Raw genomic sequence first — 21,021 nt, forward strand, 5'->3', positions numbered from 1 at the left:
AATTATTCAGAACTTCAAATGGACTAGCTCTTTTTGCAAAGCAGTCTTTATATGAAAATAACATAGACATTTTAAAAATAGCTATAATTATAAGAGAAATTGTATTTATTGCAGTAAAAGCCAAGTCTCCTTTGGGATGGACTTGGAGTAATGGATGGCTAGGTCTTCTAATTTATCTAAGTCGTGCAGCATTAGAAAAGCAAATTCAACATATTTACACATGAAGATCTGTGGTCATTTTTTAGAGGGGTGACATGATCATACATCAAAGGGACTTGACCTTTGGAGCTCACTGCCTATCTATCAGTGTGAACCAATGCCTGCTTGCCACTCGCTTCCTTTGGAGACTACGGAGGGGAATGCAGCATGAAAAGTAAAAGGGAAACACAAATGGGGAATATAAAAACACTGGAAAGATGAACAGATTTTTTTTATTATTATTATTTAGAGGTATCCATTTTTTCCCCACATCCTTTGATTAAATACTTGATAAAGAATAATGAGTTTGAGTGCAGAGTTGCAAACATCAATTCTCTTGCTCCTAAATGGAGGTCAGGAAATGAATACACTGTATGTGTTTGGTTTTAATTCCCTTCGTCCCTATGATCATATAGATTTCCTCCCCATAAACTAGGCTATTTACATCCTAGTTATCAGTTACTCCTACTATCGGCCACCGTGAAAAGAGTGCTTGGCTGTGAACCCTCCAATAACTGATACCAGACTTAGATTTCCTTCCTAAGGCTCTAGTTTTAAGACTTGATAGAAACTGTCATGGGATTTGATAGGAAACGATCCCTTGTTTTGCAAAAGGTATAATTTCTAGTTTATTTTCAGTATTCATAAAATATTCACCATTTTAGGTCTGCGCTAGTTAAAATCTCTGGGAATTTTCTTTGTCTTAAACAGAGGCATAATCGGCACCCAAAGCTCTGTTTGGCTATGCTGGCCACGTTTACTGTTAATGACCAGCAGATATTAAAGGCAATAGTCCATAAGGTGTTATCCATATTTAACATGGCAAAACTTAGGTAAATGTACATGTTACTTCCTAAAGATAAGATTTTAAGGTCGTTCTTAACTGATGATACATGCTTGTCAGGTGTATGCTATAGGCACAATTAGTTTTCACAAACCTGTAACGTAGCTAAGGGCAACTCCATTGCTGGGTAAAAAAAAAATCATCCAAATTGTCTGGGAGAAGCAAAAAGCATGTTTTAATTCAAAATTAAACGATAAGTTTCTAAATTAATCATTTAAGAACTGTAGAACATAGAGGTATAAATAAACCGACCAAACATAGAGCTGTGATGAATGTCTCTGTAACGCGGTGCTGTGAAGCAGCTTTACTAGAACTTCGTACAAGGGCTGCGCTACTGTGGCTGGAGTTGAAGAGAGCTGTGAGGCTTGACACCCCTCAGTGCCTAACGAAGGCACCCAAAGAATTGGTGGCGGCCAAAGAAAATGTCAACTGTAAAGAGTTTATCCTTTTTCTCAGGTACTCGCTAGGAAGGAAGATGTTGGTGGGAGGAGGAGGTATGCCTTCTCTAACTGTGGGAGGAACAGGTTCCTTCTGGAGAGGGTGTGCTTTCAGTTTTTGGGGTTTTTTTCACCCCATGCAATCTAACTGACCATGGACAGCTGTTCACTTCCCTGTACTTCTGCAGTATGATGTGAGGAGTACTTGGTTATTTCTAGATGGACTTATGGAAATATCGACGTATTAATATGGCAGTTCTAATGTCTCTTTTCCCTACTCTTGACATACATATACAGTGGCTTGCAAAGGGGTGGGAGAAGACGACTTTGCTGCTTTAATTCTGCTCCAGGAATAAGGCAGGTCAAGTGTCTTGGAGTTATGAATTAAAAATTGATTAATAAAATTTCCTTGTTCTGTCATGCCTAGGTCAAATTCCCTCGAACCTGCAGCAAGTTCTACACCACCTGCTTCCACATCTGAAGGTATATCAGACTACATATATATAGCACAAAAGCATGCAGCATACGACAAATTGTGCTACTTCTGTGCCATCTGCCATTTCAGTTTAGTTCTGTATTCCGCAGAGACTCCTTTTAAAATAGGAAGAATCTTAGAAATTAATTTCTCATCTTCTGCTAAATTACAAAAGTCTGAAGAACAAACAGACTGTGGCATTTTATATTCTCTAGGCAGCACTACTTACCATCCCCAGAAATATCATTTCCTCTTCTCTCATTTTCTCTGTTTTCTTGCGCTGGATATATCCACGCCAAACCTGAATTGTAAACAAAACTCTAATGAGATAAATGGGCCTTGTTACAGCTTCCTTTACTGTGGCAGACACAGGAAAAAACAAATAGAGGAAGGAAAGGCACAATATACAATTGAAACTATTACTCTTTAACAGGTTGCCATCTGCTACTTTTTTTTTAAAACAAATTCTGAGATTTGTTATCCCCTCACACTGGTATATCTAGCTTCTAAACACAACATCAATGTTCAAAAAGTGTTTAGACTTAAGATCTAGACTGCACTCCTGTACTCATCAGGCTGAATTGTCTGAATTATTCATGTGTAAGGACTTTTTCTGGAATCTAGCAGTGATCTCCCTTTCTCATCTTTTCAAGATATGGAATGAACTCTTTCCTCAGAGATCACAGGAAAAGGCATGAATTCCCTGAGATGCACTGGATTCCAAGGGGATGCCAGAAGGAGAACTGAGGTCATAAAAATCAGAATGGAAAAACAACGTGTAGGTTATAAAGTCATCCTGCATTGCCAGTGCGGGACTGTTCTCATTGATCTCACATCTAGGGTCCTGTCTCATTTTGCGAAGTGGTTTAAATGATGTATTTCACCTTCCTAGACACCCTGAAAGCTGTCATTTCAGAATGCTTCCCATGCTATGAGCTGCGTTTCTGTCTACTGCTGTTCTTCTGAACAAAACACTGCCATTTGGTTCTGTCAGAACTGCTGTTAAATCAGAGATTTCACCTTTTGAATGCAAGTGGCAGCATCATCTGGATTTGGACCCGTCCGGACCTGAAGTTTAGTTTGTCTTTCTCTCTTCTCTTCAAGGTAAATTTGCTTCATGAATGCTGCTCGACAACGGCCTTGGCGAGCCCGTTCTGCAACCTGGATAATTTTAATGGCTTCTTCAAATGTCATGGCCTTGAGCGGTTTCTTGAACAGTACAGCCAAAAAGGAATGGACAAAGCAAAGTATTAGAGTTATGTGTTTTGTTAATTGCTTACCTCATTTAGCAAACAATACGACCAATGAACTTCTTGTGAAAACTTTTAAGACAAAAACTCCCTGTCACAAACAGCAGAGACTCCTGTCTCAGTGCTATATCTTGCAGTATCTTGGAAGTTTGATATCTTGAGAGGTGCGTTTTTCTGAGGACCTTTAAGAGAAAGTGAACCTGACACGTTGATGTGTGACAAGGAAAGCCTGATGCTACAGTGGGAAGCAAGAATGGCTCTGTATGGCTTATGCATCCTGCTGAACTTTATCCATTTGGGAAAAAAGACATAAAGAACCACAGGGATTTGTCCTAGTAAAAGGAGAATTTCTTAGGCTATGGAATGTCTTCCTTTTATGTTTCTGAAGGGATGGGTTTCTGGATGTGCTGCTGGGACCCCGGCTCTCTTGCTGAATGAAGGACAGGCTGTTCTGAGCCTGGTCAGCCCAGCCCAAATAAAGAGGCTTGGGGAAAAACATGTCAGAACAGTGGAGCTGGAGAGAGGGACTCCCCCTTCTCACTCCTGAGAACTCTTGTTAGCCCCCCCTGCTCCCCATGGAAAAGCTGAATTATTGTCCTTCCTTGACATTAATCCCTCTCTTGGAGACAGTTCACATTTGATGCTTCTATATATACTGTGTGGAGCTCACTATATACTACATTTTCGGCAGGGCTTTCTATAACAGAATTGCACAGAAGGACAAATGGTCTGCAGAACAGGCTCCTCTGATGAACTCCACTGTTTTTGATGTACGTTAAACTCCCTGTAACAGCACTGCCATGGACACTGAAGAATACAGTGGTCTGTTACACAGCAGTTAGGATTTCCTGAGTGTACGTGGCTTGCTACAATGCATGTAGAAGTGCTGACAACCCTCTAGCAATCCCAGCGGTGATTGAACTGGACGTGCAGCACAGGGCACTGGACTCATGCTGTGTGAGATTAAATAATTCGTGTTTATTGAATCCTGTGCCTCTCTTGTGGCATCCCGGCAAGGGAGACGTGGACCCTGCCAGTCTCTAAAGTGCAAGAGCCTGGTGCTCCCAGGTGAGCTGGCTGCACACCGGATAGTCTCATCTGTAACGGATGCCACGCAGAAAAGGGGTGAGAGCAAAACTGTGGGAAACAAAAAGGCTTCAAGATGTAACGTGCCGGAACAGAGGATCTCCACAGACCAACATCAGGCCACTAGAAGAGCAGAGAATTTACCCAGAGACGTACTGTGGAGGCCAAGGGGACTGCAGCTGCCCATTAAAGTAATCTAGCAGAGAGCCAGCACTCTGTCTCTGCAGACTGCCTCTGTCTGACCGGTGCCGTTCCTTTCCCTGGGAACCTTCCCTCCCTTGCTTTCTAGGATCAATATGCAGAGTTCCCCCACCAGCACTGGTGGAGAATTCAACGGTTGGGGCAGTGCAGCAGTTTGACTAAGTGGTCTGATCAGGACTGTCTCTTACGGCTATAACATCTATGAATCTAAGTCATCCAGACATGTAGGCACAGTTGTTTATTTCAGGAGGTTAGCAATGACTGTTTGTAGGCAATGTGCCATTTTGAAAAGGTCAAAAGTATATCAAATCCAGAACAGTCTTTACTGGAGTGCTCATGTACTTTTCTGTAATGACTTCTGCTCTGCCAAAACTCAATTTTCTACTCCTCCTAGCAGCTGCAGCTCTATAGCTGTACAGAAGAGACTGCAGTCATTGTTCAGAGGTTATAAACAACTGAATGCTAACAGTTGTGCTGACCTGAACTCTTGAGTTTTCCCCATTCCAGTTAGGAATCCTGGTTCAGTAAAACTTAAGCCCAACTTGATTTCAGTAGGACTAATTACGTGATGAGAGTTAGCTAGACAAATAAAGCACCTACTAATGTTGGCCAAAGTGCTGCCCTTTCTCTGACACTCTCGCACACACAAAGCAGAGTCGATTCATTTCAGTCTTAAGCAGACTCAAGATGTGACTGGATATTGTTAGACAGGAAAATTTAATGTTACTTTCTGTTTGTGCCTTATCTGTAAACAGACTTTTACTTCCTAACTGCTAGAAAAGTACTTTTCAGTGGTTCATGTGTTGAGACACGTGTGGCTATAAACTAAAAAAGTTAAACGTGTTATTATGTAGGTATGTGGTACGCTTACCTGTGTTTGCAATCCAGCATTAAGCAAAATCTGATCAAGGATTTTCTCCCTCTGCTGCAGGACTTCTACCTTTTCTTTAATGAAATACCTTGGGATAGGTACTTCTATGTCTTCCTAGAGGAAGAAACAGTCATGAGACGCTTTTTAAAACTGCATTAAAATCACATTATTAATTGAACACCTTTACAAAGCAATTAAATTGGACTGAGATTGTTGAATATTTTGGAGCATTGGGGAATTTGACCGCTGTTACTTTGCAATTACTTAAGGCCTAATTCAACAAAAACAAATAAATCAACCCAGTTTCTCAACCATGGCAGCTCAGAAATCTTTCTTTTTATAATGGCTCAATTACGTTATCAAAGTGTTAAAATATTTGGTAGGGTTGCCAGAAACTTAAACCTGATCTCCACTGAATTGAATACCTCTGGTGGTATGATCATCCCACTTCTTTTTTTTAATCAACATGAAAAATAGGTCTGTTCTCTTGCATTATTTTTTAACCATTACAAGGAACCAAAGCACAATTCCGTTCATCTACAGGTATTTCTACCTGTAGACAGACCGTCACCGTCTGCGACTGTGATATCTCAGTCACTTCTCAAAAGCAGGCGTGGTTAGAAGTGGCTGTCTTTACTTGTTTCTATCATTAAAATGATCTAACTGATTCACATTTTTACCCATTCTTCTCCTGTAGAATTTCACTGTTGTTGAGAAATGAAAAAAGGACACAGGCAGACAAAAAACCACCCCAAAAACCACCCCAAAAGTTAAGATGCTGCCGAGTGGCATTAACGTGTTCTTTGTATCCTGTTGAAGACCGGAGACGATACTTCAGGAATAACTACTGGCAAGTATATTTCTTTGGGGAGGGGGGGGAATGCGTCTTCTAGATGTTTCAGGAACATCTAGAATATTTCCTCAATAAATGATTCACCTGGGGGGTTAGGGGGAGGCAGGCAGTATAGTTACCCTGTTGTGCTACTCATGAGGAGTCGCACAGGCAAATTACACAATAATTTGTCCCCAGGTATATGTGGGCACCTGGTCCTTTTGCCCAATGAGCCTAAGACAGGTACAAGACTTGATGCTGCACTATTAGTGCTCTCTGTTCTGTCTGATATGGAAACTTGGTGCGCTTTCACCTGCTCAGGGAGACCTCTGACTTGATCCTTTGCAGTCTCAATGTCACCTCTGGTGTGGACAGATACAGAGGAGAAAAGTGCTGGCTGTAAAGGACAAGCACCACTCCTGCCTTGACACAGGCGCGCGGCAAATGCGCTGCTTGTGAGCTCTAAGGCCTTCCAATTCCTAGAGCGAGAATTTGCAGGGAAGGCTGTGGCCAATGAAAACAGTCACCGTGAACTGCAAACTTCAAGATTTCATTACTAATTCCCTCAGTTGCATACTGCGCAGACTGGGACATCCCTATTACGGCAGCATAAGAAAGCTTCCAAGTAGGACTGTATTTATCCCCACTGATTTTATCAATGCAGAGATCTGGTCTGCTAAAGTTTCAAAATATTTGTCTTGTTAAGCTCCCTGTTTGCGCCTTCAAGGATCCTTGACTGGTGATGGAAATGATTATACGTTGTACTTTAAGAGTGCGAATCGCTCTAGGATGGGTTACAAATCTGGCTGTCTTTAGGTATAAGAAATCAAGCGGTTTGTCTGGACACCCCGCATAGAACGAGAGGGCTTTTATGCTGTCAGGTAGCAGTGCGAGTTGGTCAGCGTAGGGGTGATGAGTACCTCTGATGTCTAACCTGGGCTTTAATTACAAGTAATTCTGGACTGTGACTTTTACTGACTGTAAAGATGAGATCAAAGCCGTAATACTGGGGCTGGAAGGGGTGGGCAGTAGGGAGACCACTTCTCTTTAGAATCTCTTTTTGGGGCCCAGAAGTGAAAAGTTAGGTTTGTGATGTTTATCCTCAAGTCAAATCTGCAGCCTTTTAGCCACTCCCGGCTCCGCATGGGATTTGTGTATCCAAATACCTTTACAATTACCCCAGGAAGTAGAGTGGCTGAGCGTTGGAAGGTGACTGTACAAAAACATGAGACACAGAACTAAGTAAGGATGAAGCTTGGCCTTACAGTGACGTAGTAAAAAGTATGCAATATCATTGCATGAGATGTAAAATGAGACTACTCCGTTGCATTCTCTGCCTATGATCATGCTGGATTTTAGCCCCTGATAATACAGAGAAAGGAAGGACTAGATATATCCTTTCTGGGCAGATTCTTTAAGAAATAGCAGTTATTTGTTAAGCACTGGCCAGTAATTTTGTTTTGGAACCAAGAATATGTGATTATTTTATAAAAAAAGTAAATCTGTATTCCTATCTATTGTGGAAAATAATGTTTTCTCTGAAAAAGCCTGAAATCTCTTCAGTGCTTTTTTTTTTTTTTTTCAGTAGGTAGGTATGTCATGCCTTCTTAAAATTAAGGTGTGGTGCAGGAATTTGAATTTATGCTTGTTTTTTAATAGATGTCAAGCATGACTTTTCAGACTTGCCAACTTTTTGCTGCAGGTCGATTCACTGATAAGTCATGAAAACAGCAGTGCTTAACGATTTCAAAATATGATTTGAGGAATCTGTTTCCCCGGAGATGTGTTTATGCTCTCCAGTATGCTTTTGCATAGTTTAAAATAGTTCTCTGCTGTGACTAACGTAGAAGGTAAAGAGCTGGTGAAAATTCATGGCAGTTACAATCCTCAATTTGCAGAGTGAAATACATGTGCAATTGCAAACAGAAACATGTTTGCAAAGCAAAATAATGCTATAATGATATTAGGCAATTTATCTCACGTTATAACTAGGATCCTGAAAAAAGCAGTAATTTAAGCTCCAACTCTTTCTTTAGAAAAGCTGTTAGCAGCGGTACCTGAATTTGACAGTAGGTGGAGCTGTCTGCGAGAAAAGTAACCAGCTTTTTGCAGCTACGTTTTCACACTGCTTTTGGAGCACAGCTTCGAGACTTTGCCTTCTTGTTGTACTCATCTGGTTTAGCGGGCTGCTTTTACATTAGGCAATCCTGAACCCTGGACCTTGACTATGCTCCCAGCCCCTGCCTCCTGTACAATAAGAGACTCGTCTCAGATTTCTCACTTTAGTAGTTTGCTGTACTATGAGCTAGTAGACCAGACCGTGCAACTTCTAGCATGATCTGTAATCTCCGGGCGAGGCCTGTGGCCAAGCTGATTCACAGTTATGCAAAGGGCAGCCTAAAGTGGACTGTTCCTTGGTTATCAGTTGCCTATCTTCTACCTAATCCCACATTAAAATCAGGCAGAGTCAAGCTGCTGACATTAATAGCGAAGCTGTCTAAGCTAATATGACCTCATGTTAGGACACGTGCAAGTGGAAGATCCACAGAGCCTGTGCTGCTACGGAGAAGCGGAAACGCAACATATTGATCAAGCAGATCAGCTTTTAAAATCTTGCATCCAGCCAGGGTCAACCCATCATACTCTGATATCTAATGCTCATTATAGATCAAATATACTCTGGTCTTTAATAAAAATGCCATAATTACTGATCACCCAGTACACTAATGAACATGCAGCAGGCTAAATCACTTGGTGGAACTTCACAGACTGCAAGTAAATGTGACTGTCCTTAAAATACAGGATAGGCCACGTTCCTATGAATTTGCTCATAACAGAGGTAGACTTACCGGGAGAAGCTTTAGATCTTCCAGGATATTATCAATGTAATGAAACTCTGAGTTCTCCAGCTCCACCATCTCTTTTTTCACCTCCAGGATTCGGCCAATCACACCATCTAGCACTTGCCGAATGACTGTCCGTTTCTGCCGGTGAATGAGCTGGTCATGGGCCATCTCCAACTTACGCAAGATTTGCATGTATTTGATGTAGGAAGTGGCTAACATGTTGAATACTTTCACGCGGTCCTTCTCTGGCTGGAGGAACGCTTCTCTTTCCCTCCGGAGCTGGATGTCGAGGTCTTTCTGGGCATCTGTCCACATCTTATTGTAAGTGCTAATTGAAAAGAGGAGACTACGTTAACCAGGCATGAAAGCAAGAGTTAGCACACAATGATGCCAGGGCTCTGCGTGTGCGGATTTCTTAAAAAAGCAAGCCTGGAAATGTGAGCCATTATATATACAAATTGATTTTAACTAGAATGTATTTTAAAAACCGTTAGCAAAAGTTTCTTTGATTGTTTTAAAAATAGGAATCTTAAAATGTTGTTTTATTAATGAGAGCTTAACAGTTAAACTTTTCAACTTCATCCTTAACATGCTTGAAGCATCCTCCAAATGCTTGAAGCTACAGCCCCCAGTAGTGCCCATGAGTTTCAGTCCCTGGTGCTAATTGAGAAGATGGTTTAATAATAGACCTTATGATGGGCAAAGGTCTGTTTTAGGCCTCTCCATGTTTGGGATGAGGACCAATTGATGTTTCTAAAGTGTGTGTTGCCTTTCTGAAATGGTTGCTTGGAACTAATTGTAGGATAAGGGCTGTATTGGTGCCAATGCTAGAGCGTAGCTACGGGCACTATTTCAAATGTGAAGTGAGGAAAATAATTTCTATGGTAGCAACTGTTGTACTCCAAGCAATTGCTAAATGTCTGGTCCAGTGGCTAGAGAACTATGTGATATGGAAGAGGTCACCTAAGGCCAGCTTCATTTCCAGAAGTCATAAATGCTGTTTACTTGGTAGTTTTGGTAGGAATAGGTGGAGCTCTGATGTGAGCGTGGACTGGCTGTCAGTGGCTTTTCATGGTAAACGCAGATCAGCGCAGAATATTGTGGGAAATCATCCTAAAGGAGCAAGAAACAGACTCTGGGCAATGAGGCTTTTTATTCAGAGAAGAGCTCAAGCAGCAGGTTTGTCGTGGAAAGGTGCTAATGTCCCCGGTGGTGATAGACCCGTTTGGGTCCTGTTCTACTTTGTCAGGTGGAGACTGTCCCTTGGGAGTGACAGGCTTCAAAAAAACCTTACATCTTTGAAAATGCTTCTCTATCAGCAGAGCTAAGAAACTTCTTTTGCACTGAGACTCAGTTTATGCTGGGAGGAAAACAGTTTCTTGATTCACATTGCCAGGTTTGCGGAAGGAGGGGAAAAGAGTGGGCTAAGGTAACAGGGAAAGCTGACTTTCTTTCACCTAGAAATAAAGGCTATTTGCCTTAATGGTGTGCAATCTAGACCCATCCATGTGCTTAACTTAGCTATTGCTTGCTGTTCCTAGAGCCTCTCAAAGACGGATGAAAACAGTAAAAGGCCCTGCCTCCATTAGATGAGCTTTCAGAGCAGACCTCTTGCTAGTCTGAGCAGCATTGAGGGAGTGCCTGTGTATTAATTCTGACAAGAAAGCTGGGCGGCTGTTAACATTGCTCATGCTTGATAATAAATGCCTAAGTTGGAGCTTTGTCAGCTGATCTTATCATTCCCAACCTCGGAGTACAGAATGACCTGAGGCTTGTGCTGCAAGAGGGACCAGCGAGGCGGACAGGACAAACTCCAGCCCACAAGTTCCCCGAGCGTGGGGTGCGTGCTGCGTGTCCAGGATGCTGCTGGGACTCCCTGCTGCAGTCAGCAAAACCACCAACAATCTGAACCCTGCTATTGAATTTGCACCATTAACTTTTTAAAGTGCATATTATACTTTTTAGCTGACCTGGGTTTCTGCAGGATGCAGCTGGTCTTGCTTTTCCTAAAGCCTCTGCAGCCCACCCAGGTCTTTCCCCTTCCTCTTTTCCAACTTCATTTACATCCCATTGCACCACCCGAATCACTCAATTGCAGCAATTAACCCAGGTGCAGGAGATAAACAAAATAAAACCAGCAGAGTGGAGAAGATTGGCACAAACAAGACCAGCATTAGCTTTGACCTAACAGCTCTGCAGGTTGATCAATGGGAGTTTTGTACGCTTCCTCTGAAGTCAGGACACAGAAGAACGTATGCTGGTGTGAGGTTCACGGGGTTTTCCAGCACAGAAGGAAACAACGTGGTATTGTACTTACTTAGCTGTGCCTACTCACAGACCATTTGATAGCGGGGAGGTTATAAATCTTCGAGAAAGCCTGGCCCTGTAGGTTGTCCCCACAACCATACGGCTGATTTATGAACAGTGGGTATCCTCGGGCTAGAGCGTTTCGAATGCAGGTTATTGCATGGAGACAACAGATTGTACCGCAACGAGAACCGACTCCACGATTGTCCACTCCAATTTACAATGATCTCCCTTTCTGCCTCCTCTGACTGAGGAATGTCAAGTGGTTCCTCCTGCTGAGCCAGCTAATATCCAGTTTCTTTTTATATTTTGAATGACTTTTTGAGGGAGGAGGGGAATGGAGTGCTCTAGCCCTTCAGAGTACGTTAACATAAGACAATATAGATGGAACATAATTGCTTCCATAAAGCATTAGTTTATCAGATAAGCATTAAGATGATGGCAAGCACGTTGTTATGGGTCAGATGTTAAGACTATGGATGGTATGTTTGTAGCTTTTGCAGCAGGGATTACACACTTCTGTGTAAATGAGGGCAAAAGAAGGGACAGGCCCACTGGAAAATGAAGTATTGAAGGAAAAGATTGATGTGGAACTCCTAAATTTTCAGCTGCAATAAGCTGGTAGCTCCTGTGTACCTGTTGCAGTCAGGGTGACTGACACCTTGGGGGGGGACCTGGCCCTAGTGCTTCAGTTTGTTAGGCACGAGATGGGGAACAGCAGATACTTGATAATTGGACAGTGCAAGCAGAAATGTGATTTGAGTGTTTCTTTGGTTCACCCTGATTAAAAACTAGAGGACACATGCACAGCCATTTGTTTCCCCTTCCCAAAACAGGATTAAAATAATTATTTCAGGTTTTACTGGTGTCCAAATGGGAGCCCTTCTGGACTAGTTTGAAGGATCAGATGTGCTTGGTGTTTATAGCCCTTTCTGGGGGGCTTGGCAGAGCTGCTGTATTCCCGAGGAGCCCGTCAGCTTTGGCGACAAACAAGTTCAAGGGTAGTCGGAAGGAGTGATGCATGTCCTCAAGGTTACGTATTAAAAGCAAAGGACAGGACTGAGTCTCCTTGCCTGTTAATCAGAAAGCATGCGACCCCTAAAACCTATTTGAATTTTTGCCCGTTTGCTCAGTCGTTCTCTGCATTAAGTTGTAAACTCCCTCAAAATTGCTTCCACGCACTGAAGGGGGGAGTACAACGCAGACTTGAGCGCACTGGCTTTTTATTTACTGTTACTGGTTCGTCTCGTAGGTTTGTTCCTGTTCTGTAACGGGTAGGTTGTGAGCTGTATCCATGCCTGAGGATATTGCATCAGAATTAGAGTGGATTAGAGCATCTAACTAGCCTAACAAGTGCAGGTAACCAGCAGGACTGAGCATAACTTTCCTACTTGCGGCATAAGATTATTAAATCCTGGAAAAGACAGACAAGTCTGTCTCTTGATCTCTGCATGTGTATAGCAGTGTAAGTAATGCTGCAAATTGTCATAGCAACTACAAAATAGGAGTGTGATGGGGAAAATAAGCAACACTGTAATGGGATGAAGCAAAAACACATAAAGTGACTTAATTCTAGAGCCCCCAGAGTGTTCTCTGGCAGCTTACAGCTTGAAGGGAAGGTCAAGGCTTTACCTCCTAACCAATGTCCCTTCCCTTCTCTCCCACAAAGTAGAACTGGAGTCTAAAACAAGGGCTTAAGAAGACTCTTTTGCCATAGCCTGACTTCTAGTTTGAATCTCACTTTTATTGCTCAAAATAAAGCCTGATCTGCTTACTTAGAGTGAAGCTTAAAAATGTTTTTCTGCTCAAGTTATAAAGAGATGTTTAAAATCCTGCCAAATTCAGCATTGCTTCATTTTAATATTCCAGGGCCCTCTAACTCTGTGTGTTTGCTTCACCCATCTCTTCTTACACTTAAAACAATATGTTGGTTTTGAGTGCAGCTAAGGTTAGCTTGCTTACTTGTATTGAATTGGTTTTGAGACTCAAGCAATGCCCTTCTTGGAAGGATTTGTGCTGAGTGTGCAAACTGTGCCTCAGACCACTCTTGAGCCAGCAGTGGAATCTGGCATCAGTGGGGTTACCTTTGTGTGTGCTGTTTTTCAACCCCCCCCCCCCCCCCCCCCCAGTGTCTTGGTGTTTTTTACTTGGCTGCCAAAGGAAACGCTATTTCTGTTATTCCAGGACATGGCACAGTTTGCTGTGTCTGTCTCTGGATTTGTATATGGTCTGAACCTAGGCTTCTTTGCCTGTTTTTTCTGGGCTGTCTGTCCTCTGAGGATAGTTCTATCTCGTGCTTTCACACACCAGCCATGTAAATGCAAAGTGTAGTATTGCATGGGCCCTACTGGTTTTTCTGATGGATGGGCACTTGTAAAGAGATGGAAGGGAAAACATTTGACTCTGACTTGGCCCAGCTCTCTTCACCTTGTATGGAAACTCCTGTTTGATTACATGAGTGCTAAATCGTGTGTGTTTTAAAACATTTCTGAAGCATCTGTGCTGCCACTGCAAACTACCTGCATTTCTTCTTTCTCAGAAGATGAGACTGTGCTGTGTTGGGCCATCGAACAGGGAATGGAGAAAGCGCTGGCAGGGCTTGTGAGAGCAAGGGGCTGTGGAGCTGGGCTGCAGCAGGGATCTGTGGGATGGAGCAGGGCTCCTTCGGGCACAATTTGCCCAGCACGTATCCACCACCACGCAGATCAAGCCAACGGTCACGGAGCAGAGGAGAGGTGGCCGAGACTTGGGTCTAGTGACAAGGAAGTGCATGCAGGGGCCAGTCCTCGGGGTCCCCTCTAGATACTTGGGGCTTGACAGGTCAGCCATTGTGCTAAGCCCTGGGCAAACACGGGGGAGGGAAACCCTGCCCTGCAGCCTCTGTAAAATAAAGAAACAAGAGACAAAGGTTGGGAGGGGAAAGTGAGGCCCCAAGAGGAAAAGGGGCTTGCACAAATGCTGCTGCTTTTCTTTTTTTCTTCTCTCTTTCTAAAAATCACCAGACTTAAAGTGACTGCTGGCTTATTCAGGTCAGTAGTTACCTGTTCCCCCACTACAGCCTGCTCAAGTATTGCATGGTGATTGCTGGGCTAAATATGTTACACGAGCAGCCCTCTCTTTTCTTTTTTTCTTTTGTCTTACTATAGAGAAAACTTTTTGCAGAGAGAAACAGAGATCAGCGTGTCCTTATGACACAACCAAATTGACTGAAAGGTTGTCTGACTCAATTCCTGTTTTAAAAGCCTTTTGCCTACAGTCTGGAGCAGTGCTGACTTGTGGGTCTGAGCTTGGTCAGGCCTGCCTTGCTCCTAAAATAAGATTAGCCTTACAGTTATGCCAAACTTCTTAGCTGGTGGTGAATGTAATACTGCCAGATGACTTCCCTTAAGCTTGCTTGCCCTAGCCATGATGTGTTACAGAGTTTGCAGCATATGGGGAAAATAAAGGATAAACCTCAGTAGGCTTTGGTTGTGGCTGGGGAAGAAAACATACAGCCTGCTGCCATTGCTAACATGAACAGCTCTACGCTTCTGTCATCTCCAATTGCAGTCTTTGGTACTACGACAGAAAGTGAATAGGGGATAAAAGATTTTTGTGGGATAAAGGTAATGGGAAACTGCAGGGAAGGCGAGGAAGCCTGCTTCACTAAGCAGCGGTGGCAACACCGCACCTCAGCAGGTCTCAAGCACCTGCTCCAGCCAAACTCACAGGGCTGATTGGAAAACAGCCACTCACAGTGGCTGTTTTCTTACCGGAGGACATAGTGAAGTGATGAAGGTGGGGGAGAGATTATTCTAGGCTGAACTTTGCTGTAGCATGCTCCAAGGGCCATCCTTCTGCCTGTCAGGCTGCAGCTCCTGCCTGGGCTGGAGGCTGCCCTTTGCTTTGAGGCAAGGAGGAGAAGAGCAGCCTCCTCTCCTTTGCAAGCAGTATTCCTCCTGGCCAGGCAAGCATGACAGGATGGGGAAGGAGAGCTTTGGTAACTTATATCCAATTACTGGGTAGCATTGCTGCAGCAGATACTGTGTAGTAAGCTCTTTGTTGGGAGATGGATAGCCAGAAACAGGCCAGAGCTGAAAAGACATTACCTACTGAAGCTCCGAGCAGCATTTACCTATACCACGTTTTACTGGGTGTGGTAACGAAATTTATTTTGGCATTAACCACCTTATGTGCATTTTTTTTTTTTTCTTCCCTTAAAAAGGAAAGAGCCATCGCCTGTCCAGCTGCCTACAGTTGCATGCATAAAGGGCAAATGCTGTGTCTGGCTGCTGCTTCGCCTCTGCTTAGCATCAGCAGAGGCGATGTTGATGTTTAAAGCATCAAGAGGCTTTAAGCTCAAAGTTAACACGGTCTACTCAGGTTCTTGAAAACTGTAGCCTCTTCTTTCGCTGTTTTCTCCCACGAGTGCTGCTGGGACACTTCCCCTGACAAGGCTTTTTCCCAAAGGAGACAACGTACAAGTAACACGTGAGATCTTTCCCTACTTGCCCATTAAGGATGAAGGCAGGCACGGGAGGGAGTTGCAGCTTTGAGTCTTAGCTGTGATCATTTTGATTCTGTCTCTGTTTTCCTGCTTTAACATAAGCAGGATGGCACGCTAATGCTCACCAGCGGTGGAAAGAGGGGCAAAGATGAATCTATCTGTGAATGCTTGGGAGATGTATGAGAGAGAACATGCTAGGAATGCCCAGGAGGAAGCTAATAATTGTGGCGTTTGGGTGGAATTTGAGGAATATGGCCTGGAGCCACATGCTGAATGAGGGGATAAAAAGAAATATTCAACAACAGCCCAATCGCTGAATGAGGCTGGGGCCCCGTGGGAAGAAAATAGGATGTGACCACAACATAAGAAACTGCATCGTAATGCAGCCATGTAAAGTGGAGTAGAGAAGAGGGGATTAAAGTTGCACTGACATTTTCTTACATTTTGGTTCTGCAACCTTAATTTTCTTTAACTGAGCTTTGGGGATGCAAGATAAAATACATAGCTCTCCTTTGGTTGTTTCTGTCGGAAGCAGAAGGGGAGATCCTAAAGATCTTCTCTTAGATTAATATTTAACCACTGACTTAATATAAGTTCTATTTGTGACATGAGATTAAATTTTAAAGCTTTTTGATTGTTTAAAGCTCCTTGGTGGCAGTGGCAAATGTCTTGTAGCTGATTAAAACCTGCTACAAATGGTAGCAGTGCCAAGACTCAGCTTTGAATGTGTCTGGGCTAGGGCAGTTTGGGCAAGTAAAGAAATTACTGGTCAAGATCCTACAGGTCAAGTAAATGGTAAATAAATTCATAAAAGAGGAGGAAACACAGCAGGAAAACATAAATGCAAAAACATCTATGTAAATCTCCTGTTCAATGTCTGGAACAAAATGTACATCTGTATGCAAATGCTGGGGTTTGAGCACTTTAGGAAGTGCGATACGTCCGGCACTTCTTATTCAACCCTACAGCAAATGTAATGGGCACACTCTCTCATGAGCACTACAACTGCCCTTAGAAAATGTCAAGCATGTCTGGACATGCTGACTTTTCTTTTGGCTGGCTGCTGGAGCTTATTGACCCTAAGAGAATATCGCTGAGCGCTTCCTGTGTGTCCTGTCTCTATCCTGATACAAAGCTTACTAAAGCAGTGGAATAACACGCTTCCGTGAGCTTTAGACCACGTCGCTGTTAAAATCACAGGGCCTTGAGGATGGCGAACATGCCTCATAAACTGACTGGAAATGCTGAAATCCCAGCCACGTAAATTGTGTGCAGCGTGACTCTGTGCTGCAAAAGCTGCCGGTCCGACCGCTCTGACTTGCGGTGCACGCAAGATAACTGCTCTGCGCGCACGCTTAGTACGGCTAGCACGTCCAACTGGCTGTGCGAGACGCATGCGATTTCTCTGTGTGTGTGTGTAGCAGCTGTTCTTCCAGATGTCTAAAAAGCAGCTGTTTACCTCAAGCTTAAAAAAAAAAAAAAGCTATGTGCTGCAGCATTTCTAGACAGGACACAGGATGTGACTGTACAGTATTGAAAAATCAGTATTACAGACTCAGCTGTGACTTAGTGATGTGCCTCCTTCTTTGTAGGATGGAGTCTGTCTTCCATGTGACTTGGCAAGATAGGCAGCCATCCTCATTCCCAGGCAAATAAGGTGGTGTCCCCTAAAATATTTTAGCCTGAAGTACCAAAGTTCTTTCTCATACATCCCATGTATTATTAGCTCTTTGCTTCACTGCCTTCAAATAAGGCAGTCTGTTATAAGACATTTTTGTCACGTGGCTTTTAAAATACTTTTAAATTTAGCATGATTTACGGTACGCAGCCAGGATAACCTCACTGCATACAATCATTTAACAGTAGCTTCGGTAACTTACTTGAGAAGCAACTCAGCTCTACCTTGCAAAACAAGATAGCCTAGGACAAAAGGAAAACGTGCTCTTCTTGCGTAACTACTGGCATGGACTGCAACTCAGCTCTGTGCTGGGGAGGAATGCACAAGGCTGTGAACAGTAAACATTAAGATAAAAGTTTTATGGATTTGCCAGCACTGTCAGCCCCAACCATTTAAAAATCCTGAAATTAAATCTTTAAGGCCATGTATATTTAGGTAAGACTTCAGTACTTTTTATTTCCCTGATGGCTTGGGAGCATTTTTGATGCACATTTTTTCTGGGGTTTTAAAAAAACTATTTATTTTTTAAAAAGAATGCTAAGATTCTCAGGTGATGACCTGAATCCAGTTGCTGGGGCAATAAAGAAAAGCACAAACTGTCCGGAAAACTCGGCACACTGACTGAGGTGTAGAATACAGTAAACAAAACTATGCAGCCCGTTGCTTAACTCAAGTTCTATAGATGCAGTGGTTGATGAACTGGTGCATACTCAGACTTGTGTTTACGAAGGGCTGGATTAGCCTAGCTATAAATGCTGTGCTGTGCACAGCTATAGAGTGAGTGTCGTTAAGTGAGCCAAGTAGCGTCGGTGTCAGATTGGAGTCCCTTACCAGCACCGCTACCTCCTTTGGAAACAGAACTTGGCATGTATTTTTGTCATGTGGTGCGGAGATGTCTATCGTGTTTACATGGATTAGCTGTTCAATGCTGGCAATGAAATGGGAAATGCTGAAGAGCCTTATCTCTCTTAAAATTAAACTGAGTTAAGGCGAACAGTTGAAGCACGAGTATTTTCCTACTATACTCAACTTAATTCCTTTTGTGGTAATCTAGCTCAAAGGAGAGCAGCCGTGATTCAGACACTCGATAGGAATGACAGATTCTGAGAGAACTCTCTCGGTAAGAGGTCAAACACTACTTTTGCGGTTTGGGGGTTTTGTTTTGTTTTTCTTTTAACGCAATTTAGATGACTATCCATTACTCTGTGGACTTCCCTTAACTAAGTCACCATGCCTGGTGCGAGGCATAGTTAGCGCTGTTACAAGCCAGGCCCTGTGCTGGATTAGCCAGGGACCTAACCAAGCCTTCCTCAAATTTAAGGCTGCCGGAGGCTGTGCTGGGTCTGTGTCCTTGGACAGACAGACCTTGCTGCTGCTGTGCCCTTGGTGATGTTTTTCTTTATTCCTCTCAGCTCACCCTTCTCTCCTCAGCCAAGGAGCAAGGAAAAGGAAGATGCCTGGCTGGAAAGCAGTGGTGTTGGTGGTGGTACCTGCCTGGGACTGCAAATGTGCTGATGAGGCAGGTGGCTGGAGGCTCGGCTAGGGCAGACCCAACGTGGAGGTGACAAGGAGAGCTGCTCTAGTTCCGAGGCTGGAAGGATGTTTTAGAGTCTGAGGGGTTTTACCTGGCAAAGAGTTGGAGTTTGGAAAGAGGAGGCTTTGAGGCTGCTACCACTGAAGCCAGAGGAGAAGACCATGGGTGAGAAGCCAGCAGAGGCTGTGCTCACAACCTGCTGGGACAGCAGTTTGGATATTGTCAGGTTTGACCAGGTCAGAGCAGGAGGGGAGCAGCAGCAGGCACCAAATACTGCCCTGAGGGTTTTTTTTTTCTTTCTCTCCCCCCGATGTACTATTATTTTAGTGAACTTGAGCAAGCCACATCCACCTCAGAACTGGGACGAGCTGCCCCAAACTGGGTTGGCTGTGCCCTGGACCTGGAGGCAGCAAACAGCAAAATGCTGAGGGATAATGTCATGAAAGATGCTCGCAGTTAGGTTCCCAACTTTGTAGTGCAGCAATAATAATGCTTTCTCAATATAGGGGCTTAGCCTCTCAGTAATATTTCTGGAGAAATGAGTCCGGCTCCTTGCAGGCACTTTGATATAATGCCATCGTCAGTGTCTGGCTATTGCAAATAAACTTTTAAAGCTTTGTATTGTGCTGAAAGCATGAGGAGTTCATTACAGAAAAAAACCCACTATGGACAAATTTCGGTCGGTAAGAGAGGGAAAAAGTATTTTTTGCAAGCAGAAAAGGGGCCTAGTGTCTGAGTACGAATAATATTAAGATTGGCCTAAAGGCTGCTGAGGTGAGCTGAAGACTTTCCCGCCCTCCTCCAAGCACCCCCCGGGGTGCCTGAACCCCCGCCGCTGCCCTCAGGGGAGGCCGCGGGCCGCCGGCCGGGTGGGAAGAGGCGACCGGGCCTCGCACCAGCGAGCAAGGCCCGGCGGACCCGCTCGTCCCGCGTTTGTACCGGCAGGTGTTTCCCTCTGGAGGTAAGCGGCGCGGCGGCGGTGTGGTTCTTATTACCCCCGTAAACGGGGCTTTCACCCGGGCACCTGCAGCCCCTCGCCCCGCCGGGCCCCCGCGCCCCGCGCTACTCACGCCTGAGCCATGCTGAGGCGCCGCGGGGCCGCTCCTCCGCTCGGGGCTGGCCCCCCGGGCACGGCGCCCGACACCGAGCCCCAGGCCGCCGCCGAGCCGCCCCGGCCCGGCCTGCCCCGGCGCGGCCTGCCCCGGCTGGCGGCGGCTTGTCCGCGGCCCGGGCAACCGAGCGCCCGCGCAGCCCCGCCGTTACCGCGGAGACGGGGCGGGGGGGAGGCGATCCCTGCCTCGGGACCGGTCCTGGCAAGGAAATGAATTTTATTCCTTTATTTCCCTGTATTTCCCCTTGTATTTCCTTTTATTTCCCTTTCCCCCCCCACATTTCCCTTTGTATTTCCCTTTTCCTCCCTAGGTGTTGTCCCAGTTGCATTCACATTTTTCCTCCATTTTTTTTTTTCCTTTTTTCTTGCCCCGAGGACCCATCGAGGCAAGCTTCTAGTGGTTTTCCATTCCCTTACCACTTAAAAAACAGTTTATTATTATTTTTTCCCTCGCAACAGCTGGAAACCTGCTTCGTGCGTTGCATTTCCTCCATCAGTTGCGTCCCCAAACCGAGCACATCTGTATGCCGGGGCGGCTGGGAAGCGACCGCCGAGGCTGGGGACGTCTGTCTCCATCCCACCTATTAGTGCTTCGTCAAGATTTGCTCATTTTTTTTGTTTCTTTAAAAAAAAAAAAAAAAATCAGCAATAGGGGAAACAGGAGGATGTTGCGATGCAGTCTGTAAAATCACACCCGTAATTTCTGAGCCCTGGTTTGGTAGGAGGCTGGCTTCGAGGGCGATACAGCTGTTTTGCCTCCTTGTAAATGATGTCTAGCTGGCAGCGAAGCTAGAGTTTTTAAAAATAATTGTTTTAATTTATTGCCTGCGCGCAGAGCGAGAAGCATCCGCTGTAGAACATTAAA

General features: G+C 44.3%; 1 protein-coding gene across 1 annotated transcript in view; it reads right to left on the reverse strand.

Annotated features, from left to right (window-relative positions):
• DRC11 (dynein regulatory complex subunit 11) overlaps nucleotides 1-12,643 on the reverse strand; it is a 104,100-nt gene extending 91,457 nt beyond the window's left edge. The window contains exons 1-5 of the mRNA XM_075511219.1: nucleotides 12,585-12,643; nucleotides 9,044-9,368; nucleotides 5,363-5,476; nucleotides 2,975-3,163; nucleotides 2,184-2,255 (exon numbers count right to left, since the gene is read on the reverse strand). Coding sequence (XP_075367334.1) covers nucleotides 2,184-2,255; nucleotides 2,975-3,163; nucleotides 5,363-5,476; nucleotides 9,044-9,368; nucleotides 12,585-12,643 — 759 coding nt within the window. The remainder of the gene's footprint in view (nucleotides 1-2,183; nucleotides 2,256-2,974; nucleotides 3,164-5,362; nucleotides 5,477-9,043; nucleotides 9,369-12,584) is intronic.
• Nucleotides 12,644-21,021: the final 8,378 nt, after the last annotated feature.

Source organism: Mycteria americana, chromosome 9 (assembly GCF_035582795.1).
Source record: "Mycteria americana isolate JAX WOST 10 ecotype Jacksonville Zoo and Gardens chromosome 9, USCA_MyAme_1.0, whole genome shotgun sequence".
In the NCBI taxonomy this organism is placed as follows: domain Eukaryota; kingdom Metazoa; phylum Chordata; class Aves; order Ciconiiformes; family Ciconiidae; genus Mycteria; species Mycteria americana.